This window comes from Mauremys mutica, chromosome 25, assembly GCF_020497125.1.
Source record: "Mauremys mutica isolate MM-2020 ecotype Southern chromosome 25, ASM2049712v1, whole genome shotgun sequence".
Lineage (NCBI taxonomy): Eukaryota > Metazoa > Chordata > Testudines > Geoemydidae > Mauremys > Mauremys mutica.
Genome location: NC_059096.1, coordinates 7,553,216 through 7,578,429, shown reverse-complemented (window position 1 = coordinate 7,578,429; position 25,214 = coordinate 7,553,216). Strand labels below are relative to the sequence as shown.

Below are 25,214 nucleotides of genomic sequence, written 5' to 3'. Positions count from 1 at the left end.
GGGCTCTTCGTTCTCCACAATCCCTAGCGTTCACATCTCTCTTGTATATAGTTAGTTTAGTAGTTACAGTTTTGGATAGTTAGTTAGTGTAGATAAGGTGAAAGGGGGGGGTTTCCCCTTTTACCTGACCCGGTGCGGGCTCATGCCCAAGGCACCGGGCTTTAAGCCCTGCGCGGCGTGCCAGAAGCCGATGCCCATCGGAGACCCGCACGACGCCTGTCTCCGTTGCTTGGGCGAAGGGCATAGAACGGACAAGTGTTCGATCTGCTTAACTTTTAAACCGCGGACCCGGAAGGAGCGGGACATCCGCCTGAAGCAGATCCTAATGGAAGCCTCGCTTCGACCACCGGCACCGTCCGCGCCAGCACCGCGAACTGACTCGGTGCAAAGCGCACCGGCGGCACCGAGCCGCTCCACCTCTGCGGCGCCGCCGACGCAGAAAGCAGCTAAGAAGTCGCGGCACCACTCGCTTTCGCCTACAGGAAAGCAGAGACTGGTGAAGGCAATAGCGCAGGCTAGCGCGGAGGCCTCGGCGCAAGCGGCTGCGCGCCTGGCAGCTCCTGCGGTGCCCGCACACAAGTCGCGCACAGGACCCTTGACTCCGGCGCCGCAAGGGCCGTCGAGTCCGGCGCCGCCACGCTCCCCGGTACCGTCCGAGGTCGAGCCCCGGCTGCCGTCAACGCCGGAGACATTCGCCTCCGCGCGAGAGCTCATCAAGCTCATAGAGGCACCAGGCCTCCGGCCCCCGGCACCGCCGGTGCGGGCTGTCGTGTCGGCGGGGAAGCCGGCGAGAATGACCCGGCCACCGTCCCTGGACAGGCCGCATGGACGACGCTCCCGGTCCCGGTCCCGGTCCCGGTCCCGCGGCAGATCTCCATCCAGACGCTCGCGATCTCGGCACCGCTCGACTTCGCGGTACCGGTCGCCATCAAAACGCCGGTCGCAGTCCCGGTACCGCTCGTCATCGCGGTACCGGTCGTACTCCCGACGCCGCACGAGATCCAGGTCGCCATCGCGTCGGCGCCATCAAAGATCGCCGTCCCGGCACCGTTCCCGGCACCGTGACTCGCGCGGACGTTCGTGGCACCGTCGTTCTCAAACAAGGTCAAGCTCCCGGCACCGGTCGAGCTCCCGGCACCGGTCGAGCTCCCGGCACCGCGGCGGACGTCACTCCCGGTCGCCGTCCCGGTACCGCCCGGAGCAACCTCGCACTTCTTTGCCTCCCGGGGAAGGTCGGCCCCTTTCGGCACCACACTCTGCGAGCGCTTCGGCACCGCCATGGCCTTCTCGACCCGAGTCGGTCGCTTCTGGCGCTGACGGATACGGACTCTTGCCGCCCACCCCACGGCACCATCCTCAAGGTGCACAACCATGGGGCTTTTGGGTTCCGTGGGCCCAGTACGAGGCCCAGGGGGTGCCTTTTCCACCAAGGCCCCCCGCGTCAGAGCGCAGAGTCCCAGAGGCGACGGTATCCAGACCGGCCCCTTCGCCACCGGCGGCGGATGCTGTAGCGTCCGAATCCCAAGGCCATGTGCAGCCCGTACCCTCCGACGGACAGGTGGCAGGCCCCTCTTCGGAGACGGTCGTCCAAGGGTTGTCCTCCTCGTCCTCGCCTGATGAGGCGGTGGCCGGTGCAGCAACTAAGGAACCTCCACCCATTGACGTGAGAGCTCACCAGGACCTCCTTCGTCGTGTGGCGACGGCAATGGCCTTGCCCATAGAGGAGGTACACGAGGACGAGGACCCTATCACGAACGTGGTCGAGGCTGACACGCCGGTGCGAGTTGCACTTCCGTTTGTCCGGACGGTGCAGAAGAACGCCACTACTATCTGGCAAACGCCGGCGTCCGTGCCCCCTACAGCCCGTGGGGTTGAGCGAAAGTACTCTGTCCCTCCCACGGGGTATGAATACCTGTATATGCATCCGACCCCGGACTCCTTGGTAGTCCAGTCGGTTAATGACAGGGAGCGACACGGTCAACCGGCTTCGGCGCCCAAATCGAAGGACGCGAAACGTATGGACCTCCTAGGCCGGAAGATCTATTCTGCAGGAGGCCTGCAAATGAGGATTGCCAACCAGATGGTCCTCCTCGCCAGGTACGTCTTCGACATCCTGACGTCCCTGGCGAAGTTTACCGAGCTCCTGCCGTCAGCCTCCCGACAGGAGTTCACGGCCATGCTGGAGGAGGGAAGGAGGTCATCTAGATCCTCCATCTCAGCCGCCCTCGACGCTGCGGACTCGGGGGCGAGGACCTTGGCCTCAGGAGTCACGATGCGGCGTATCGCCTGGCTGCAGTCTTCTACCCTGCCGCCGGAGGTCCAATATACGTTGCAGGACCTTCCCTTTGACACTAAAGGGCTGTTCTCTGAGAAGACGGATTCTAGGATCCAGTCTTTAAAGGACGGTCGTATCGCGATACGGACATTAGGCATGCATACGCCAGCGACGCAACGTAGGCCATTCTGTCCGCAGCCCTCCAGACCGGCCTTCCAGTCCCGGTATCGCCCTTACAACAGCCGACGTCCGGCCCAAAATCGCCGTCGTCCATCCGGCAACCGCCGCAACCAGGGCCAGGCCGCTTCGAAGACCCCTCAGGGGGCCAAACAGGCCTTTTGATGGGACGCTCGAGGACGGCCCATCACTCTCCCTACCGGATCCTTCCCCTCTGTTTTGCAACCGCCTTTCCCATTTCTTTTCGGCGTGGTCCCGCTTAACATCAGACAACTGGGTGCTTCACACAGTCCAGTCGGGATACCGCCTGCAATTTGCTTCGCCCCCGCCTTCCCACCCACCCTCCCTGTCCCTCTTCAGGGACCCCTCTCACGAGCAAGTCCTCTTACGGGAGGTCCAGACTCTGTTGAGCGTGGGTGCCATAGAAGCAGTGCCTCAGGACAGACGGGGCAGGGGATTCTACTCCCGTTATTTTCTCATCCCCAAGGCGAAAGGCGGGCTACGTCCTATTCTGGACCTTCGCGAGCTAAACAAGTACCTGCTCAAGCCCAAGTTTCGCATGGTCACTCTGGGGACCATCATTCCCTCTCTGGATCCGGGAGACTGGTTTGCCGCCCTTGACATGAAGGATGCCTACTTCCATGTCACGATCTATCCTCCACATCGTCGTTACCTTCGGTTTGTGCTCAACGACACCCACTACCAGTTCACGGTGTTACCGTTCGGACTGTCCACCGCCCCGAGGGTGTTTACCAAATGCATGGCGGTGGTCGCCGCAGCCCTCCGACGTCGTCAGATGCACGTTTATCCGTATCTCGACGACTGGCTGGTTCGAGGCCAGTCCCGGCAACTTGTGATGGGCAACATGGCAGAGATCCTGTCTCTCTTTCAGCGGCTAGGTCTTCTCATCAACACAGAGAAGTCCACTTTGATTCCGACGCAGCGGGTGGAGTTCATCGGAGCGGTCCTCGATTCCACGACGGCCAGAGCCTGCCTCCCTCGAGCTCGGCACCAGACGATGGTCTCCATCATCCGGGACCTCGTCGCCTTCCCTACCACGACGGTACGCTCCTGCCTCCGCCTCCTGGGCCACATGGCTTCCTGCACGTATGTCACAGCATACGCGCGGCTACACCTCCGCCCGTTCCAGTCTTGGCTCGCGTCGGTGTACCGCCCACATCGAGACCCCATCGACATGGTGGTCACGGTCACCAGGGCGACCCTCGAGTCCCTCCGCTGGTGGCTCGACCCGGACGTCGTGTGTGCGGGAGTCCCGTTCCACCCTCCTCGGCCGTCCGCTACTTTGACCACGGACGCCTCAGCGCTCGGTTGGGGGGCCCACCTGGGCAATCTCCACACGCAGGGCCTGTGGTCGGTCCAGGAGCTCACACTGCACATCAACGTTCGCGAGCTACGCGCCATCCGCCTGGCCTGTCACACCTTCTGCGCCCGCCTCCAAGGTCGTTGTGTGACAGTATTCACGGACAACACCACCGCGATGTTCTACGTGAACAAGCAAGGCGGAGCCCGCTCCTCCCCCCTCTGCAAGGAAGCGATGCTCCTGTGGGACTTCTGCGTGACCCACTCAATTCACCTGGAAGCATCCTTTCTTCCGGGAGTGCAGAACACGCTGGCCGACCGTCTCAGCAGGTCGTTCCTCTCCCACGAGTGGTCTCTCCGTCCAGATGTCGTCCACACTATCTTCCGGAGGTGGGGGTTTCCCCAAGTAGATCTCTTCGCCTCCAAAGAGAACAGGAAGTGCCACCGCTTTTGCTCATTCCAAGGTCGCTCGCCAGGCTCCCTGACGGACGCCTTCCTTTATCATTGGACGGATCGCCTCCTCTACACCTTCCCTCCGTTCCCGCTCGTGCACCGAGTGCTCCTGAAGCTTCGGAGGGACAGAGCCCACATCATTCTAGTGGCGCCAGCCTGGCCGAGGCAGCACTGGTACACCCTGCTGCTCGAGCTCTCCGTTCGGGAGCCCATCCCCCTGCCGTTGTGGCCGGACCTCATCACCCAGGACTTCGGCAGACTCCGCCATCCGAACCTGCAATCCCTCCATCTTACAGCTTGGTACCTGAGTGGCTGACCCACGCGGAGAGGGGCTGTTCTGCAGCGGTTCAACAGGTCCTGCTCGAGAGCAGAAAACCTTCCACTCGCTCCACTTACCTGGCAAAGTGGAAGAGGTTTGCACTCTGGTGTGATCACCAAGGTCTTAATCCATTCCTGGTACCGGTCCCTACCATCCTGGACTACCTCTGGCACCTTAAAGAGCAAGGTCTGGCGGTCTCTTCCTTGAGGGTTCATCTAGCAGCGGTATCCGCCTTTCGTCCCTCCGTGGAAGGTCGGTCCATCTTCTCGAACCAGATGGTTTCCCGTTTCCTCAGGGGCCTGGACCGCTTGTACCCGCCAGTGCGGCGCCCTGCCCCGACCTGGGACTTGAACCTCGTGTTGGCCAAACTAATGGGTCCTCCGTTCGAGCCTCTGGCCACGTGCTCCCTGCTCTACCTCTCGTGGAAGACGGCCTTCCTTGTAGCCATTACTTCAGCGAGGCGAGTTTCTGAGCTTCGCGCTCTAACGGTTGCTCCGCCATACACGATCTTCCATGGGGACAAGGTACAGCTGCGCCCTCATCCGGCCTTCCTCCCGAAGGTGGTGTCAGCATTCCATCTCAATCAGGAGATCTTCCTTCCGGTGTTCTTCCCGAAGCCGCATGCCTCGCCTCGGGAACAGCAGCTACATACGCTCGACGTCCGTAGGGCGCTCGCCTTCTACATTGAGCGGACTAAGTCCTTCCGGCGTTCGCCCCAGCTGTTCGTCGCGGTGGCTGACCGCATGAAGGGAGATGCGATATCCTCCCAGCGGATTTCCTCCTGGGTCACTGCGTGTATCCGGACCTGCTACGAGCTGGCTCGGGTACCACCAGGCCGTGTCACTGCACACTCGACGAGGGCACACGCCTCATCTCTGGCCTTCCTGGCCAACGTCCCAATCCAGGACATCTGTCGAGCGGCCACCTGGTCTTCGGTGCACACCTTCGCCTCCCACTACGCGTTGGTGCAGCAGTCTCGAGACGACGCAGCCTTCGGCTCTGCGGTATTACACTCCGCCACGTCTCACTCCGACCCCACCGCCTAGGTAAGGCTTGGGAATCACCTAACTGGAATGCATTGGAGCAATCACTCGAAGAAGAAAAGACGGTTACTCACCTGTAGTAACTGTTGTTCTTCGAGATGTGTTGCTCCAATCCATTCCAGACCCGCCCTCCTTCCCCACTGTCGGAGTAGCCGGCAAGAAGGAACTGAGGAGCGGACGGGCCGGCTGGGGTATATATTTAGCGCCATAGCGGCGCCACTCTAGGGGGCGCCCAGCCGGCCCGCCGGGGTTGCTAGGGAAAAAAGTTCCGAGATGCTGTGCACGCGCGGCGCGCACACCTAACTGGAATGGATTGGAGCAACACATCTCGAAGAACAACAGTTACTACAGGTGAGTAACCGTCTTATCTGGGCCCCTGGGTTCCTTTTCACCCCTGGACAGAGCGGGAAGCCCCCGGAACACACCCTGCCTATCTTCTCAGCACCGCCTGCTGGGACGTCTCCCGCGGTCCCTGCCGCCGTCCTCATCTCTGCTCTGGGGACGCCGCGTCCTTCCCGCTTCTGAGAGGCTCTTCCGAAAAACCAACCGACCCCAGCGCGCATGAGAAACCAGCCGGGGATTGTCCCCGCTTCCCAGAGCTGGCAGCGCCCAGGCAGTCACCAGCGCCAGCTGGCTGCAGCGCGCCAGCTCGGTCCCCTGGCACCAGGCGAGGGAGGTGGAAGAGAGCTTGCGGGGGGAACTGGAAGTCCTTTCTCTGCCTCCCAGCAAAGGACACAGCGGATGCCCGGAGAGACTCTGGAGAACAGCCTGGCGTGTGCTGCAGTGGAAAGGCACCAGCGCTTCTCCCAGGCAGGCGATCGCATCACGGCTTTGGGGGCTGAACCGAACCTGTGGTATCATTGCGGCCTGATGATTATTTATTACTGCAGGACCCCCAGCTGCGGACCAGGCCCCACGTGTTGCCATTGCCCCACTGGGGCTAGTTCCCCTGGCGGGGGGCTTGCTGGGTAACTGGGGGGAGCCGTTGGCTCAGGCGTGCGGCTAATCACAACAGTGCACTGAACAAAGAGAGGAAATGAGGCATGTTCCCTGGCAGGGGCTGCGTGAAGGGCACTCCAGGCACTTGTCCTGACACCCCTGTGTATCCCCCCTCCGGCCCCATCTCTCCGCCTGTGTGGGCCGTCCTCTCTCCTTCCTCCCTGTCTGTCTCCATCCCCATCTTGGGCTGGCAGCCGGGAGCTCTGCTCCCCCACACCGACAGAGAACGGGGAGCTCTCCGGCCTGCTCCCCACCGACCATATCCTCCAGTCTGGGCTGGTGGGGAGAAGGTCCCTCGTCCGGGGAAGCCCCATTCTGAGAGCCCTGAGCCTGGGGACCCTTTAATCTGAGAGGCCCCATCCAGGAGACCCCTCAAACCGAAGCCTCCAACTCCAGACCCTGCTGCTAGAGACCCCCCAGCCCCAAGGGGCCCTGCTGAAGGAGACCCTCCTGTCTCCGTGTCCCTTCGGCCGAAGAGGCCACAGGGCCCAAGCGGGGCCATGATCCAGCAAAGGATCCCAGGTTCTAGGCGTGGGATCCAGGTTTCCAGCCGGTCCCACGGCAGCCGTGCCAAGGCGAGCCGGCCTGTGGCTCCGTCCTAGCCGTGATGGCAGTGAGAGCTGGTACCTCTCCACGCTCCCTTTCCCTTGCCACGGGAGCGCACCGTCTCCTCTTGACTCCTAGTCCCGTCCTGGCTCCGTCAGCCCGGGAGTTCGATGCTTCGCCTGCGACGTGGGTGTCTGGCGAGGCCGAGGGCAGGAGGGGAGCGGCTCAGGGTGGGTAATAAGCTCTGATTGCGGCCGGCAGGGCACCAGCCTTCCCTGGGCCGTGGGCAGGGGAAGGGCAGGTCCTGGCTGGAGATCAGGGAGGCGCCGGGGAGGGAGCAGATGCTCTGCCTTTCCAGGGAGCTGGGAGTGGCCGCTCTGATCCAAGCTGGCCTGGGGCAGTGGGGATCCAGCATCGGCCCCGTCCGGAGCTGGGCTCCCCAGACAGCTTGGGGCCGGCTCAGCTGGCTGAGGCAGGCGGGAGAACAGGGCCCCTTTGGCTGAGCCGGCAACTGCCTCTCTCAGGGGCTTGGGCCAAGACGTTGAACAGGGACTTTGGGGGCCTGGTGGTGCTCAGCACCTCCTGGAATCCAGATCTCTGTCAGGGGTCTCAGGCTGGGCTCCGACACCTTGGCCTTGGTGTTAGAGACCCTTGGCTGCGGGGGCCTGATTCCCCCCCAGGCGTAAAGCCTCCCCTTCCACCCCGGCTGTGAGGCGGAGAGCCCGAGTTCCCTGCCTGGCACCCGCCTGAGCGGGGTGGGTGGGGGGGATTTGACTTTCCCGGCTGCCGTGCCTGCTCACCGGGCTGCAGGCGCCTGCATCACACAGCGAAATCCTGCAGCGGGCACCCAGCTCCGCTCTCCGACGCACAGACCCTACGGCCAGTCCGAGCCTCCGGGGGCAGGGGTGTGACCGAGGCCGCCTGTGCAGTGTGCGCGTGTGGGCACGGCTGTTGGTGCACTAAGGGGTGTGTGAGATTCTACAGGGGGTGCGTCCGTCTGTCTTGATTTGTGGGTGACAGATACACCACACTCTGCACTGCAGTGGGGTGTATGGGGCTGTGTGTCTGGGTGTGTGAAGGCAGCAGAAATGTGTGTGTATCTGAGAGCAGGTGTGTGTGAATATGTGTGTGTGTGGGAGACTGTGTTGGTGCAGGGTGGTGGGAAAGTGCAGGCGACCGCCAGTGTGTGACGGTGAGCACAGGTGTGTGTATGAATGAATATGCGTGAGCCTAGCTGTGTGGGTGAGTGTGCCGGGGGGTGCCGGGAGCTCTGGGTTCCCAGGGCCGGCCAGGTTTCAGCCCCATCTCGGCAGCCCCGGGCTGTAGGTCGGTGCGAGGTCCTGCCGTGCACCGGAGCTCCTCCGGGGTGAGGGGAGGGTCATTCCCCACCAGGCAGCCGGCCGCTCTGCTCCTGACCTTTCCGAGGTGCACGATTCTGGCTCGGAGTCAGAGGAGCGTAAATACCAGGGCTGGGAAATGCGAGGGCTGGCAGGGGCCGCGCTGGCACCAGATGACAGGCGTGTGATGTCGAGTGTGGGAAAGGCCGACGGTGCACCGGTGGGAGCAGCCCTGCCCCCTGCCGATTAGCCCCAGTGGCCAAGCTGGGGTGGCTTGGTGGTGATCCCACCTAAGCACCCACTGAGGGACTGGGGGGGCTGTGCCAGCCAGATGGCCCAGGCAGCTACCTCTGGGTGGGACTAGGCAGCTGTTTAAAAGCTTACAGGAACACTGCGCGCTAGGTTAGGACAGGGAGCAGAGAATTCAGGAGAGTTGAAATCAGAGATTAGGAAGGGGTCCTGGCAGGCTGAGTGGACGTGACCAGGACCCCAGCATTAATCTCTCTGCACTGGAGATCGGCGGGACTTTGGGCTTTACACAGGCGTGTGCTGTATGATTCCCAGCCCTGTGCTGAGCATCAGGGCAGGTTCTCCGGCTGACCCACTGCTCCTGCTCTGACTCCTTGGCTCTCGCCAAGCAGCCTTTACGTCCCTCCCCAAATACCTCCTCTGCCGTCCACACGTCCCTTCACCCCCCGCACTGAGTCTGCCACATGCCCCCCGCCCCCCACTGGCTGCTCCCTTCTCCACGTCGCTCTGACAGCCCAGCTCCGGGCCCGCAAATCCTTCCTGACAGAGGGTCGGGGGGCAGCGACGGCCTGTCAGCCGAGGCGAAGGGCGGCTGACATGTAGCGGGACTGTGCCTCCGAGGGACAGCCCGGCGTGGGCAAGGAATGACGCCCTGTCCCCCCGAGCGGCAGAGGCAGGCGGAGGGGTGCTGGGACGCTAAGCAGTGTGGATGGGCAGCGGAGGTCTGGTGGGGGAAGCGAGGCACCAGCCGCCCCACTTGGAAATGGCGCATCGGAACCGGAGACCCGATTCTGACCTGGACGGGCCCTGAACTTACTTATCGCCTGCTCCTGGGGCCGGGCCCAATCCCTTTGCCGCTTCCCTGATGAGTTGGTCAGGGCTCAATCACCTTCCAGGTGAGTGTTGTGGATGCCATTGGCTGGCTCAGGCATCTAAGCAAGGATGCATCGCTGACCCCTCCTGAGTCTGTGGCCCTGTTTCCTCTGAGCCGGAGAACAGCTCCGAGGCCAGGCCCCGACCGACCCAGTACTTCCGGTCTCTTCGATATCTCGGCTCCCCCAGGCCTTCTTGCTGAGTGTGATGGAGGAAGAGGCGCGTGCAAAGCGGTTTCACCCCCGACGGCGTGCGAGAGCGCGTGTGCGAGACGGTGCCTGAGCGGGTGGAATGGTGAGAGTGAGATTGTGAGCGTCCGAGGGAGCACGTTGGGACGTGTGCGAGGTCAGAGATCGGGAGCTGAGTGTGTTAGTGTCAAAGCTTGGGAGAGTGCGTGTCAGCATGCCTGGCCGTGAGCGGGTGTGAGCGGACGGGTACGAATGACTGAGGGCGGAGGGCGAGGATGCATAAGGGAGTGTATAAATGTGTCACAGCACAGGCGTACCTGAGGGCATTTGAGCGGATGGGCCCGGGAGAATGGATGTGTGTGTCCGTGTTCAGGTGTGTATGGGAGAGATTCGCAATTGTTCACACACACACACCCCCTTCGCACCCACATGTGCACAGACACTGCTCCCACGTGCGCTCACACCAACACACCCGGCTATCGCTATGTGTGTGTGGGGGAGAGCGGCGATATCTGTTGAACCCCCCTCCACAGGGCCTCTGCCTCTCAGTCTATTTCCAGCTGCGCTCCGCATAGCCCCAGCTCCCAATCGCTCGTTGATTTCAAGAGGAGATATAATGTCTTAAATCTCCGCTCGCTGACTGGGGCCATTAGAGCAAATGGGGAAAGCGTTCACCTCTGGGTTACCGCTGTGGCAAAGCGGCTGCGTTATTTATTTGGTGGGGGCTTTAACGTCTCTTTGTCAGAGCTGCTGGCTGGTAATTGATATCTATGATGCGATTTGTCAGGCGCCCGCATCAGCTCTCGGTATCATGTGTCTTGCGTCCTGATCTGGGTCCTGATGTATCGGCCTGGCTCAGGCTGCCTTGACCCTGAGAAACCCCCTCAGGGCCTTTGAAGAGGGCAATGAGTATTTGCTTCTGTCTACTTAAAATGATGGGATAGGAAATAAAGAAAGAACTTGCGTAATAATTCTCTGCCCACCTGTCCAGGGGTCTCAAAGCTTCTTACTAACATTAATTCATTAAACCTCACAACCCCACTTGGGGGGCAGGTGGGTATCATTACCTCTCTTTCATAGAAGGGGAAACTGAGGCACAGAAAGGGCTGAGCTGGGACTAGACCTCAGGAATCCGGACCCTGCTCTAACCACTAGACATCACTCCCATGTGGAGCTGGGGTTCTAACCCAGGTGTCCCGCCGTAACCACTAGACCACGCTGTGCTGGGAATAGACCTCAGCAGTCCTGGCTTCTGTTTGCCTGCTCTGAACACTGGTCCTCACTCCCACCCAGAGCTGGTCGGAGAACCCAGGAGCCCTTTGCTTTTACCACCGCTCGCCCTGGTGATTGCATGGGCTCAGGTTTGAGCCTGGAGTTTGCCAGGGGCTGGGTACATAACCCACCACGGGCAGAGAAGGGGCATCTGCCACGCTGCTAGGAGGCCCGCCTCAGATGATGGGCTCTCGCTGGAGCTCAGACAGAAGGCCAGGAGCAGCTTGACGCGTAATCCGCGCGGTGTGGCTCAAACAATGGTAACTGAGCTCCGCTGGGTACGCCAGCAAACTGATACATCTTTATACACCTCAGGAGTCCCACTGGAATAGTTCCTGCCCTTGTTTCTCTCTGTCTCTCTCCCCCTTTTCTTTATTTTTCTTTTCTCTGGTCTGTCTAGCTCTTTTCCCACTTCCAACTCAGCCCGGAGGGAGTCATTTGGATTGACACAAAATCAACAAACATTATCAGAGGGTTAGCAAACGGGACCTGTGAAGAAAGGTTGAAAGGAAGGGGAACATTTAGTCTAGAGAGGAGAAGGCCGAGGGGGGACAGGATAACAGTCTTCAAATAGGTAAGATGGTGTGATAAAGAGGACGATGATCGATTGCTCTCCGTGGCCACCCAGGATAGGACAAGAATCAATTGACTTTTTGCAGCAAGAGAGATCTAGGTTAGATATTGGGGAAAACTTCCTGAGGATAAGGCCAGGCAAGCACTGGACCAGGCAGCCTAGGGGGGTCAGGGAGTCCCCATCATTGGCAGGGCTGTAAGAACATGATGGGGTGTGGGTTTTTGGGTGGAAACTGCAACTTTTAACACATGCAACTTCTTAGCGCCGCCGCAGATTTGAGTGGTGTTGCAACCTGGCGCCCGGGGTCGCGATGCCGCTCAGCTGCGGCCCGGCCTCCCCTGGGTTGTGCTTGCCTTTGGCGCATGGTGTCTCCTCTGGGCTGCTGCCCTGTCTTGGAAGGTAGCCGGCGTACCTAGAAAGAAGGTGCTGGGGCTTGTGTGGGGGTGTGCACCCGGGGGTGGCGCTCCCGGTGGGGGCTGGCATTCCTCGGGAAACAGGGTGAAGGGGAACCGGAGACTACGCCCCGCAGGGGAGCATCTGTCGAGTGCGACATTGACATGCTGGTGTCTGACCGCACCAAAGCCACAGCTTTCAACGGTGGCTGCAGCCACTGACTCAAAACCTCTCGACTTTCTTGCAGCCTGACTCGGGTCTGCGCAGAAGGCAAAGGCTGGACTCCATCAGCTGGCCAGCGAGGCACGACTCTGGTGGGAGCGGGGGGTGCCTCACCTGCCTTGGGTTAAACGATGTAGTGGTAGAGAGCTTGGCCAATGCTCCGACTGTTGCTACAGCCAGGGTGCGTTGTTGCTCCAGGCAGCCCGGACGATCAGCCCCGGGGTCTGAACACCCAGGGGAGCCTTGCCCGGGGGTGTAACCGACCACACTGCAAAGCCCTGCCTGAGGGCGTGCGTCCTCGCCCATGTGTGCTGCTAGAAGTTCGGGGGAGGATGTATCCCATGGTGCTTTGTGCCCCTCTCCATTGATTAAACACAGAAAACTGCCCAGAGTAATACAGATCAACATAACTATAAACTGGATTTTCAAGAGGATACAGTTTCTGCTGTTCTTCCCTTGCTTTTTTGACTTGGAGCCAGAGTCTAGCCGTCTCCTTCTCAGCAGCCAGAAGCTCCAGATGCCCTTCACGAGCTCTTTCTTCTCTCTCAGCAGCCTCTTTCTCCAGCTGGGCCAAGGCTTGCTTCTCTTCCATTCGAATTTCTGCCAGTTTTTGCTTATGTTCAAACTGCAGGCTGTCTCTCAAGGCTTGCAGTTTCCTTGCTTTTCCTGATGCTTTCTGGCTCATGGTCACTGATCTTTAACCCGCCAAACTCTCAATCCCAAATTTCAAATTTGGATAGCGTGGGGTTCTGGCCCAAAGCTTAATTGACCTGGTTCTGTGGATCCAAGCACGACTACGCCACTGTGACGAGGCGGTTCTGGCGGGACCCAACTGAGAGTGCCAATTCAGGACAAATCGCTTAAACAGGGCAGTCACAGCCCTAGGCTGGGGTTTTTCCACCTCTAAGGCAAACCAAACCAGCCAGACAAAGAGGACTTCGGTTTCACACCACGGGCTAACCACAAGTCACACAAGCAATTTCCTTAGACACTCCAGTCTCCCAGTATCACCACCAGTGCCACTCGTCCTGGGGATGAATGGTTATGAAAACCAACACCCCAATAAAAGAAAACGGTTCTCTCGATCCCAAAGAATCAAGCCCCAGACCCAGGTCAATATACACGTCAGATCTTACCCACAAATCACGCTGTTGCCAATCCTTTAGAATCTAAAATCTAAAGGTTTATTCTTAAAGGGAAAAGGTAGAGATGAGAGCTAGAATTGGTTAAATGGAATCAATTACGTGCAGTAATGGCAAAGTTCTTAGTTCAGGCTTGTAGCAGTGATGGAGTAAACTACAGGTTCAAATCAAGTCTCTGGAACATCCCCTGCTGGGATGGGTCAGTCAGTCCTTTGTTCAGAGCTTCAGTTTGTAGCAAAGTCCCTCCAGAGGTAAGAAGCAGGATTGAAGACAAAATGGAGATGAGGCATCAGCCTTATATAGGCTCTTCCAGGTGTAAGAGCATCCACAGCTTCCTCCTGGACTTGTGGGTACTCAGCACCCTCTGAAAATCAGGGCCCAGCCAGCTCCAACTGGCTCCCCAAACCAGGGGCTACATCTGAAAAATGCCCAGCTTAGCCTCTCCGTGCCTCGGTTTACCCATCTGCAGCCAGGCGGGGGGAATGATATTGACCAGTCTCAAGGGGATGGAGAGGAGCTGCCTTGATGCTGTCTGTCTGGGGCAGCCAGATCCTTGATGGGGGCTCCTTGGAATTCATAAAATACAAATAAATCATAACAAGGGAATGATTGTAAGTCGCCTTGAGATTCTGTTATGAAAGTGCCAGTGTATTAGCTGGTCCATATTCAGGGAAAACGCCCCTGGGACTTCAATGAGAATTTTGCCTGAGAGGGACGGAGGCAAATCTCTTGGGATCCAGCCCCTTGCTCTTAATGCCAAATCCATAAAGAATTAGTTCCCCCCACGCCGAGTTGGGGTTTAATGAAACTGAGCTGCAAAGGGCAACTCATCAGTCCCTAAAGGGGCTTTGATGACTATTGATCGGACCAGGAAACTTTCCTGGAGAATAATCAGAGTCTTAATGAGAGATCCGATCGTGGAACGGTGATTAATTAACTAATTACTCACCTTTCTAATTATGGGGCTGAGCTGGTTGGCCATGTGTGCGATTGCACGTGTGTGTGTGTGTGTGTAAATCATTTGGAGCTTGTTTTATGTCGGTTCTTTTTTTTAAAAATGAACTTTTATTAAACGCTTGGAAGGAGTGGGAGTGCCAGGCCCAGAGCGGGGTGCCAGCACACGTGGTGCTAGGGCAAGGTCCCACCCCATGGGAACTGAGTCTCAGAAGACCTGCGTTCTATTCCTGGCTCTGCTACTGGCCTCGTGGGTGGCCTTGGGCAAGTCATGGCGTCCTCCTGCCTCAGTTTCCCCATCTGTAAAAACAGGAATAATGACACTGGTCTCCTTTGTAAAGTGCTTTGAGAGCTACTGCTGGGAAGAGCTATGGAAGAGCTTCGGGGTTCTTGTTCTGTCCCTCTCCTCTGCCCCAGTTGTTAGCTGTGCTGGGCAGGGACTCTGTGTTTGTACAGGCCCTGGCACAAGGCGGTCCCAGCTGGTCTGGTCTCCAGGCACTGCTGTAATAACAATTGCTAATAATGGGCTGGGGTTATCCTGAGCTGGCAGCCAGGGCAGGGGGAGATGTTCGGCTATCACCAGTTGTGGTGATAGCAGCTCCCCAAGGGGGTGAGACATTTGAACTGTAACGGAGCAGCCTTCCGGATACCGAGGGCCAGCTCCTCGCCGCCAGTTATAATCACCCCACACAGCCCTTTCCATCCCTAGAGCCCACAGCACTTTACAAAGGAGGACAGGATCGTGATTCCCCATTTCACAGATGGGGAAACTGAGGCACGGCGTGGGGCAGTTACTCAGCCAAGCTCACTGAGCAGCTGAGACAGGACTAGAATCCACCTCTCCTGAGTCCCAGTCCAGAGCCCATAAAGCTGCCCCCAGCTGGATAGCTGGGGGCAGGGATTTCTCTGGTGTGTGAGACGGTGCAGGGTCTGTGGCAAGAGGAATGGTCTGTATGGGGTCATTGGAAGCTGGCATAGGCTAGAGCAGCCCGGAGGTGGCTCTAACTAAAGCAGCCCTGAGGATCAGGGGAGCAGCCCTGTCTTCCCTTGCGTTGCACAGAGCTCTGGCACCGGGGGATCTGGGTGCTGGGGTTCCTTGGCTAAGCCCCCTGCAGTACAGGCTGGCCCGGGGGATGCTGCAGGGTGTCTGGGCCGGGAGGCAGATTGCGCAGTCCCTGGCTCTCCTTGGCTTCCTGCTCTGTGTAAGCCATGCCAAGGGGACGGGGAGAGCGGCTCTGCTAGCAGATTGAGGGCGCGGAGCCTGCTGGAAGGTGCAGCTTGTACCGGGCCAGCACCAGGACTCGCGGAATGAGTCCATCAAGGGACGTGGCCTTTGCCTGCAGAGCGCGTCCCCTGCTGTCCCGGTAACCCCCTGAGGCCTCTTCCTCCAGGGCACAGCTGGCTTTGCCGAACTGGCCATCCTGAGACGACTGTCCCGGTGCTGGGTTACTGGAGGGGTCACTCAGCCAGGCTCTAGGGCTAGGGAGGTGACCCACGCTCCAGGCGCTGCAGCCCTTCCGTGGCTGGGATTTGGGAAAGCTCACGGAGCCACTGCCCGTTCTCTTCCACCCAAGGATGGAGGGCTCATGCCCCCGACCGTGTGCTCCCCTGACGGCAGACGCCAGCTCTCCGGCCGCAGGAGTCAGGCAGCTGCGCCGTGTGCCTTGGACATATTTCCTGGGGCTGGCTAGGTGAGCGGGACAGCTCGGTTCCCGTGTTGTGGCCGGTTGGGTCAATACCCAGGGCAGATCCCCAGTGAATTTCCCAAGCGGCAGTGTGGTCCAGTGGCTCGGGCAGTATAGTGAGACCTGGGTTCTCATCTCACCTCTGCCACTCATTGAACGCGTGGCCTTGGGCAAGTCCCTTATTCCGTGACTCAGTTTCCCTGTCTGAGCTTGTGCCTGGCTCATCTATTTCAGCTGGCAGCTGTTTGGGGGCAGGGGCTGTCTCTTGCTAGGTGTTTGAATAGCGTACAGCACGGCCGAGCCCAGAGGCTGCTCACTCTGTCTAATGTCTCCACCCCAGACCCTTTCTTCCATATTGATGACATGACTCCAAGCGTATCCCTCAGCATCAATGGATTTATCCTGACCCCCCCCAAAAGAAAGGCAATGGTTTTAGCCCCATTGTACAGATAGGCAAAGAGAGAGACTGAGGCCCAGATTCTCAAAGGTGTCTAGGCACCTAAATCCCTTTGCGGCTCTGGGTCTAAGTGATTCACTCAAGGTCACCCAGGGAGTCAGCAGCAAAGCTGGAAATTGACTTCAGTGTCATAACCATTTGCATTACGCAAGCCGCTGACGAGAGTTTGCCTTTTATGTTCCTGTCCTCCTTTGCTGAGTCATTACGGCCGCACAGCTGTTTATTTATAGCCGTCCCTGCCTCCCCCCTGCCCCCCCTCCGCTGGCACTGTCCCCCGAACAGCCTTGTGCGGAGTGAGACGGGATCAGCTCCTGACCTGTGTGGATCGGGGTGGGGACAAACGACCGAGCCACGTGGTGCTCGGCATTCACCTCTGCCCGTGTCACCTGCACTCTGCCCACTGCTGCAGCCCGGTCTGGGCTATAGGCTGACCAGAGGTCCCGATTTTATAGGGACAGTCCCGATTTTTGGGGCTTTTTCTTAGATAGGCTCCTATTCCCCCCCCCCCGTCCCCATTTTTCACCCTTGCTGTCTGGTCACCCTAGCTCCGGCACAGGGGTGTCTGTACTGCCACGAGGAGGCGCGATTGCAGCCGGTGTAGACGTACCCGGCTGTCCAACCGCACTGCGGGCCTAGGCTGACACTGCGAGTCCCAAGCAGCTGCAAACCGCTCCCCTTCCCCCAAATCTTCCCCTTTGGCCCTGAAATGTCGAATCCGCCCGTCCTGCAGGGGACGCTGCTCCGACAGGCAGGCCCGGGCAACGGGCAGGCTGGGCTCATGAACAAGCTCAAGGGGCCATATCTCATGAGCCAAACTGATGCCTCATCCCAGCGGGGAGGGGGAATTTCCCCTTGGGAGCAGCACGCGGCCGGGCAGGAGGAATAAGATTTTTCCAGCCATGGAAGGGTTTGATGTAGAAAAGGGGAATTCATTTTTTTCCCCCCTCCCTCCAGGCCAGGCCGGCTGGATTCGGGTTATTGTGGCAGCCTTGGCTTGCCAGGCGAAGGGACTGGAAAACGGCACCGGTCACATGCCTTGAAGACAGTCCCAGAATACGTGGCCCATACAGAATACGCGCTGGTGCGGCGCAGGGCCGAGGGGCTAGCGGCGTTCGCCTGGGACCCCGGCGTAGCTCCCCCGCGGCTTCACGCCAGGCGAATAAAGTGCCCACCGGGTGTCATTATATATTATTCTAGCACCGCGAAATCCCCAAATAGGGATCGGGCCCTGTGGTGCTAGGTGCTGCAGAGACCCACAACGAAAAGCCCCTGCTGGAAAGAGCTTGCAGGCGAAACACCTAGCAACAAAACCTTTGTCCTACCCGCCTCCATGCGCTGGAGCTCTCCTAAGCTTGTAGGGTCACATGGAAACACCCTCCAGTCCAGGCATTCTGGGAACACAAGGGTTGAGTTTCTGGCTGGTCCTGCCGAAGGGGGGTAAGGATGAATGTTGGAGGCGCTGGTGGAGCAGCTGTCTGTCTGTCCGTCTGTCTATGGCAGGAAGAAGAAGAAAGATTGAGATGGACTGCCAGGCAAATCGGAGTTGATTATTGGAAAGAAAGAAAGAGAAAGGGGTGGGCTGCATCCGGCCCTCCAGATGTTTTAATTCGGCCCTTGGTGGGGGCCGGAGGGGGGGACACGCCGCTGCTTCTGGGAGCTGCGTGAGGTAAGCGCCGCCTGGAGCCTGCACCCCTGACACCCTCCCGTGCCCCAACCCCCTGCCCCAGCCCTGATCCCCCTCCCGCCCTCCGAACCCCTTGGTCCCAGCACGGAGCCCCTTCCTGCACCCTGAACTCCTCATTTCTGGCCCCACCCCGGAGTCCTCACCCCTGCCCACCGCACCCCAACCCCCAATTTTGTGAGCATTCATGGCCCGCCATACAGTTTCCATATCCAGATGTGGCCCTCGGGCCAAAAGTTTGCCCACCCCCGAGCTATATATTGGTCAACAGAGAATCTGCTTTGACTGCTGTCTGTCTCTGTTCATTTATCTTCCTGTCCCTCTGTCATCCCAACTCCTTCCTTCCATTGTCTCCTATCTCTCTCTACAGATGTTGTCGCGTGGTCGGACCCCCTTACAGATCGGGCCTTTCACACTCTGCCCATGCCATCGCCCGACCAGAATCGCTTCACCCACCACTGAAGTGCAGCCACCTCTGGGCTGGAACACGGCGGCTGTTTATCAGCGCTACATAACAGTTTGGGACAGGGTGTGAGGATCCAGCTGGGATGACGGTGGGAATCTGATGCAGAGAAGATGTGGGGGTTTTGGCCAGGACTCTGGGGCTAGCCCCCCGACTCTGCCAGGGGACCCCGAATGAATCTCGGTGCTACACCCCCCCTGGATTCCTGAGTCCAAACACTGCAGCACCCCCACCCTCTCCTGTTCTGATCCGTGCCCACCCGCAGCACCCAGCCGTCCCACCGCAGGCTCCAACCATCTCTCTTCCCCCACCCCGTGTCCTTTACAAAGGGAAGCTTATCAGCCGGTCTCCCTGGGACTCATCCCAGTGCCCCCTCTCTTGGCACGGACCCGGCTCTCCTTGGGGAGGCACGAGGAGTGGCTGATGGCAGCACATTGATCAGCGAATGCAGGTGGGGGGGGGAGAGGGTGAGGGAGGAGCCTTCCTCCTTCCTTACTTCCCCAAGCCAGCAGGGCTATAAAGCCCCTGGGTGGTGAGCAGCCGGCACAGGCTGAACCGTAAGAGCAGCAAGAGGGACTGGAAGCTCCCGGTTCTCCCATCGCATCCAGCTGACGCCCGCAGCTCTCGCTACCTCCTGCACCCCCACACCTGCCCACGGTGAGTAGCTCGGCCAGGGGCTTCGCTTGAGGCCAGGCGCTGGCCCTGGAGGTGGGAAGCCGGGCGGGAGGGGGCAGGTTGCCCCCTGTCAGGGCTAAGCTGAGCAAAGAGGGAGGTTGTGGGTGGTGGCATGGCCTCCCCAAGGGAAGCAGAGAGACCCCCATTGTTTGGGGGCATCCCAATTTGACTGGGCAACAGGGGGCGGGGGTCAGCCCCATGTCTCTCACTCCCATCAGCTTCCGGGGCGGGGACGGCTATGGGAGTTACTGGCCAAGCAGCATGGGAATGTGCAGCACCTGGCACTCTGGGGTCCTGGGCCGTCTAGGTGCTACCGTAATACACCTAATAATGTGCAGCGCCTGGCACTCTGGCGTCCTGGGCCGGCTAGGTGCTACCATAATACACCTAATAATGTGCAGCGCCTGGCACTCTGGGGTCCTGGGCCGTCTAGGTGCTACCATAATACACCTAATAATGTGCAGCACCTGGCACTCTGGGGTCCTGGGCCAGCTAGGTGCTACCATAATACACCTAATAATGTGCAGTGCCTGGCACTCTGGGGTCCTGGGCCGTCTAGGTGCTACCATAATACACCTAATAATGTGCAGCGCCTGGCACTCTGGGGTCCTGGGCCGTCTAGGTGCTACCGTAATACACCTAATTGGGCCGTCTAGGTGCTACCATAATACACCTAATAATGTGCAGCGCCTGGCACTCTGGGGTCCTGGGCCGTCTAGGTGCTACCGTAATACACCTAATAATGTGCAGCACCTGGCACTCTGGGGTCCTGGGCCATCTAGGTGCTACCGTAATACACCTAATAATGTGCAGCACCTGGCACTCTGGGGTCTTGGGCCTCCTAGGTGCTACGGTAATTAACATCATAATGTGCAGCACCTGGCACTCTGAGTCCTGGGCCATGCCTAGGGCTCCAAATGCTACCGTAATACACCTAATACTGTACACCACTTGGCACAACAGGGGTGTTGGGCTGTGCTCAGGGCTAGCAGAATATAAATCATAATAATCAGGAAATCCTGGGGTGGAGGGAATGGGGGTGACTCCTAAAGAGGAGGGTTTGAGGGGCATCTTGCTTTCCCTCCCCCTCCCCACCCCGAAATCTCTCCTGCTTTGCGTCTCAGTTCATTATTCCCCGGGGAGTGGTGTCTGATGAGCGAGGGGGGCTGTCAGCGGAGGGTGATACAGCCTCTCGGGTAGCGGGCGTGAGTATCCGTCTCTTCACGTTTCCAGGAACGTGGGTCAGGGGAACATCTAGAGGGATCTCGTGCTTACTAAAGGGAAACAAGTGTGCCAGGGCCAACCTCAGCCCTGGCGTAAGGCCCTTAGAATCAGTGGGGGGGAAGCCTGTCTCTGTCGAGTTTCTTTTAAACACTTGATTTCAGTACATCATCTAGAACCACGCGGGGGCTTGGAAACAGCCCTCGTAGCACAGCGCCCGGCCGATGTAGCATAATGGGCGAGTGGTTCCATAGGACATTGTCACAGCAGGTGCATTCTAGTGCAGCGTCTGACTAGGATGCAAAGCAATTCTGGTTATGGACATGCAGAGGCTGCCTCTGACCGAGCACGGAGCGGACCCCCACCCCGGCCCCTTTTACAGCATGTACGCAGCTGAGAACCACAACACAGAGAGACCCACTCGAATGTACATCACGCACATCCAATAGCACTGCACAGCTAGAAAAGAGCCCGCACACCCGGATACGTGTGTAACAGGCACAGACCCAAAAGGGCCCCATCTCTTTTATCTGTACCGTGCCAGGCGTGCAAAGAGCGTGACAGAAATAACACAGAATAATAGGGGTGTATTTATGCCAGTGTAACTCATTCTCTTCTGTGGCTGATTTGCAGCGGCGGCCCTGAGCTCAGAGGCTGGTCCTCAATGCGGCGTTTGTCTCTATAAGCCTGGGTGCACAAATGAAGGCGTACGGTGCTCTGGAGTCTAGCTTCAAAGCGCTATGCCAAAGAGCAGTGTATTGGTATTCATCCCCCTGTAATCCAGATGGGAAATTGAGGCTGATCTTCCCTGGCGTAAGTCAGCAGTAATGCCACGGAAGTTAATGCTGTGACAGCGGCATAGGTGACAGCAGAATCAGGCTGTTAGTGTTGAACAGCTGCTGTGTTCCACCCCAGAGCTGGCTGCTTTGGGGTGGTGGAGAAGTGACTTGTTTACGGGATACCAGAGGGAGCCGGGCACTTCATTCAGGCTCCTTTGAAAGCCTGAGCTTTCCGTGCGGTGATACAGCAGGCCAAATTCACCTCTTGGTTACAACCACGTGGCCCTGGAGGGGCTGCCCCAGCATGAACGAGAGGAGACTTCCGCCAGGAGTGCAAACCCGTGGGGATGAACCTCAGGCCCCGTGGGTCAGGAATCGGAAGGGGGAACAGAACCGGGGACCAGGATGCTCAGTAACTCACGGCCTGGTGCATTTTCAGAAGAACAGGACCGATGGGTTGTCCCCTTTCTTGGTACATGGAAACGTCCCCTGGGCTGGAAGTCTCGGAGGACGAGTGTCACGGAGTGTGGGGGAGTCAGGGCCCTGCACCCCCCACCCCCCGCGATCCACCGTGACTCCCAGCCAGATAGTAAAACAGAAGGTTTATTAGACGACAGGAACACGGTCCCAAGCAGGGCCCACAGGCGCAGCCAGGCCCCCCAGCTGGGGGGCAAGGATCCCAGACCTCAGACTTGGGGCTCCCTGCCTCCTCCCAGCCAGCCCCAAAAACTGAAACCAACCCCCCCGCTCCAGCAGGCTCTCTCCCCCTCCTTCTCTCCCCCTCCTCCCTTTGACCAGGTTCCCGGGCAAAGGTGTCGACTCCCCCCACCCCCCTTCCTAGCTCAGCTTACAGGCTCAGGTACCGTCTCTCACCTAAAGTCACCCCCTGCTCTCCCATCAGACATTCCCAGGTCAACCCGCCCCGCAGGCCTGTAAGGAACTGGGAAGGATCAGCATCCCGTTAGGGGACGGGGTGTGATTGAAGCTGGGCAGCGATTCCTATTGTTATTTGTCTGATAGCAACCAAGGGCAGGTTCCCGAGAGGCAGGACTTCCAATTAAAGTAGCCACCCAAAGGGTGGGAGGGGAAAGAGGCACCCAGAAGGAAAGTGACTGGCCCAAGGCCACCCAGCAGATCGGTGGCAGAGCCAGGGCCAGCACCCAGCTCTCTGCCCCGTGCCCTGCACCACGCGGGCAGGAGTTGACCGATTGCCCCTTGTGCCCCTGGAGTCTCCGCCAAGGCAACGGGGCGTGTTGGCCTTAGGGTGGGGGGGCAGATCTGGTTCCGGTCCAAGGTGACCCTTTGCCCCCAGCCAGAACCTTGGAGATTCGGGAAGTTCAGGAGCATGTTTCTTGCATCCTCGCACCGGCAGCAACCCCTTCCCCGTCGAAACGCAGCTGCCGTGGTGTCCCCCCCGTTGCACAGCTGGGGGGGGCAGTGGAGAGGGTGGAAGGGGTGATGTCTATATTCGCGTGGCGTGTTCACCCCCTTTTTTGCCCCGCTCTCAGATGGTCGCCTCTGCGAAGCTCTGGCCCGTGCTGGTTGCCGTGACCCTCTGTGTGCTGTTCTGCTTGGGGGCGCTGGTGGAAGCCTACCCCCCGAAACCAGAGAACCCCGGAGACGACGCCTCCCCGGAGGAAATGGCCAAATACTTCTCTGCCCTGCGGCATTACATCAACCTAGTGACGAGGCAGCGGTGCGTGTGTGCGGGTTGGGCCGTGAGCGCATTTGTGTGTTGTCCACGTGCTAGTGCACGCCCTGGGCGTGCGTGTCTGGACACCAGTGCCCGGGTTTGTGCCCGAGTCTGTGCGTTTGGGCCGGTGCGGGTGTCTGTACGTGTGTGTGTGTTTGGGCACGTGGGTGTGTTTGTGCTCTGCACATGGGTGTGTTTGTGCTGGGCAGGAATCTCCCTGGGTTTTGTGCAGGAGAGTCTGTGTTTGTGCCCAGGGGTTGCTGTGTCGGGTGCCCGGGGGGAGGGAGGCATGTTTGTGCACAAGCATGGGTGTCTCTGCACTTATCTGTGCACAAGGCTGCGCTCTGGGGGTGATTGTGCGTGTGTGTGTCTTTTTGAGCACGGGCAGTTATGCACAAATGTGGGAATTTGTGCACGACTTTGCCTGGTTTTTTTCCCCCTGTGTGGGGGTGTGTCTGAATGGGGCAGGCGTTTATTCCCCGAGGCCCCCGGTCCCAGCCAGATTTGCACCAGATCTGGGTCTGCGGCGTCATTCCCGGCTCCGTGTTCTCCCTCTGGCGAGAATCGTGAGTTTCATTCTCCCTCTGCCCTGGATAATCTCCCAGCGTAGCCCGTGGAAGAGGCAGGCTGCCGGGTCCCCCGGCCCCTGGGGGGTCCTTGGGGGAGCACAGCGAAGACGGCAGCCATGAAACGGCACATTAGGCACCAGCTCCATCAACACAGCTTGCCGCGTGGGAGCCCATTAGCCAGGGGCTAATACACGCTAATTGCAAACGAGAGGGGGCTGCTTGCAACCCTCCTCTGCCAGGCCTCTCACTTACACATCCCCCCACCCAGCCCCTTCCACACACTGACACTCCCGCACTGCCCTCTCCACACACTCACACCCCCCTCGCACACTCAGACCCCCCCCCATGCCCTGCGCCCGCCCTCCCTGCGTCCTGGCACACTCCACTCTCATTGATGCCGTCTGCCCCCCATCTGTGCCCCTTCCTGCCTCCAGCAGGCAGCGTCCGTGAACCCGGTGCTCTGTTTAACTGCCCCCCAGGTACGGGAAGAGATCCAGCCCAGAGGCCTTGATGTCCGAGCTGCTCTTCGGGGACAGCAGCGACCACACCGGCAGATCGCGGTGAGCGCGTCCCCGGCCTCAGGGGTTCTCTTCGCTCCAGAGTCGGCACTCCCCCACCCCCCGCACCCACACACTCCAGGGTGGCAGGGGATGCACTGGGGCCCTGTCCACGCTGTCGTCCGAGTGTCCCCCATTGTCCTACACCACCCCTGGGAGCCGGCCGCTTGTGGGACCCTAGATCTGAGGAGAGATCCAGAGCCGATGGCCCTTGGGGGCTGGATCAACCCCCGCCCAGTGAGGGGACTTGGAATCCGGATCCAAACTCCATGGCTCGGGCCCTACATGGGTGGGACAGGTTTGGGGGGGAGGCTAGGCTGCGGTACAGGGAGGGGTGGTCCCCATATGCCCCAACCGCCAGGCCGGCCCTGCCCTCCCCGTAGGCTGGGGGAAGGGGAAAGTGTATCCCAGTGGCGGAACTGGGGCGGGGGGCTGCCGGGAGCAGGGGGCTGCCTCCTCCCTGCTCGTGGGGGTCAGCGACTGGCTGCTCTGTGGGGCGGAGGGAGAGACGGGGATAAGCCTGAGGGGGCCGAGCTTGAGGAGGGGGCTGGTGGGGAGGGAGGTGGGGGCTCTGCCTGACGTTGCCCCAGTGTCTAACTCCCCACTCTCTCCGGCAGGTACGAGGACTCCTACCTATGGTGATGGGCTCCCCCCCTCCCCACCCCCCACGGCCTCTTTTTAAATGTTCCGAGTCTTTTGGTGTCATTTGCGTTTTTAATTGAGTCCTGAGGAGCTGGAAACCTCTCTGCGAAGAAGGTCTTCCCTCCTCCCCCCCACCCCCCTTTCCTGGCCCCCTCCCCAGCCCCCTCCGAGGCACCGAGACCTCCCCCGCCCCCCCCGGACAGCACCTGGCGAGGCCGCACCACAGTGCCCGAGGACAGCCCGGTGCTGAGGACCGCCCCCCCACGGCGGGGGTCACAGGGACGGATGTGGGCCCTGGGGGGTGGGGCGGGGTGGGGCAGGGGGGGCCTCTCCGGGTTGTCGTTGTAATGATGTCTGTGTGCCGTGGCCAGTCTGAGCGGCTGGATCCCGACCCCTCGCTGTCCCCCCGAATCGGGTTGATTTCATTTTGTACATCATTTATATACATATATTTCC

The 25,214-nt window shown here is 59.6% G+C and overlaps 2 protein-coding genes across 2 annotated transcripts in view; both read left to right on the top strand.

The window, feature by feature from the left end:
• Positions 1 to 19,273, top strand: part of TMEM101 (transmembrane protein 101) — a 61,743-nt gene extending 42,470 nt beyond the window's left edge. Inside the window, exons 6-7 of the transcript XR_006575335.1 lie at positions 17,979 to 18,144; positions 18,530 to 19,273. The gene's annotated coding sequence lies outside the window, so the exon portion shown is untranslated. The remainder of the gene's footprint in view (positions 1 to 17,978; positions 18,145 to 18,529) is intronic.
• Positions 19,274 to 21,763: 2,490 nt separating this feature from the next.
• LOC123356348 (peptide YY-like) lies at positions 21,764 to 24,846 on the top strand. The gene is made up of 3 exons (XM_044999542.1): positions 21,764 to 22,993; positions 24,039 to 24,119; positions 24,734 to 24,846. Exons 1-3 carry the CDS (start codon positions 22,806 to 22,808, stop codon positions 24,756 to 24,758), a joined length of 294 nt encoding a protein of 97 aa, XP_044855477.1. The 5' UTR covers positions 21,764 to 22,805; the 3' UTR covers positions 24,759 to 24,846.
• The last annotated feature ends 368 nt before the right edge of the window (positions 24,847 to 25,214 follow it).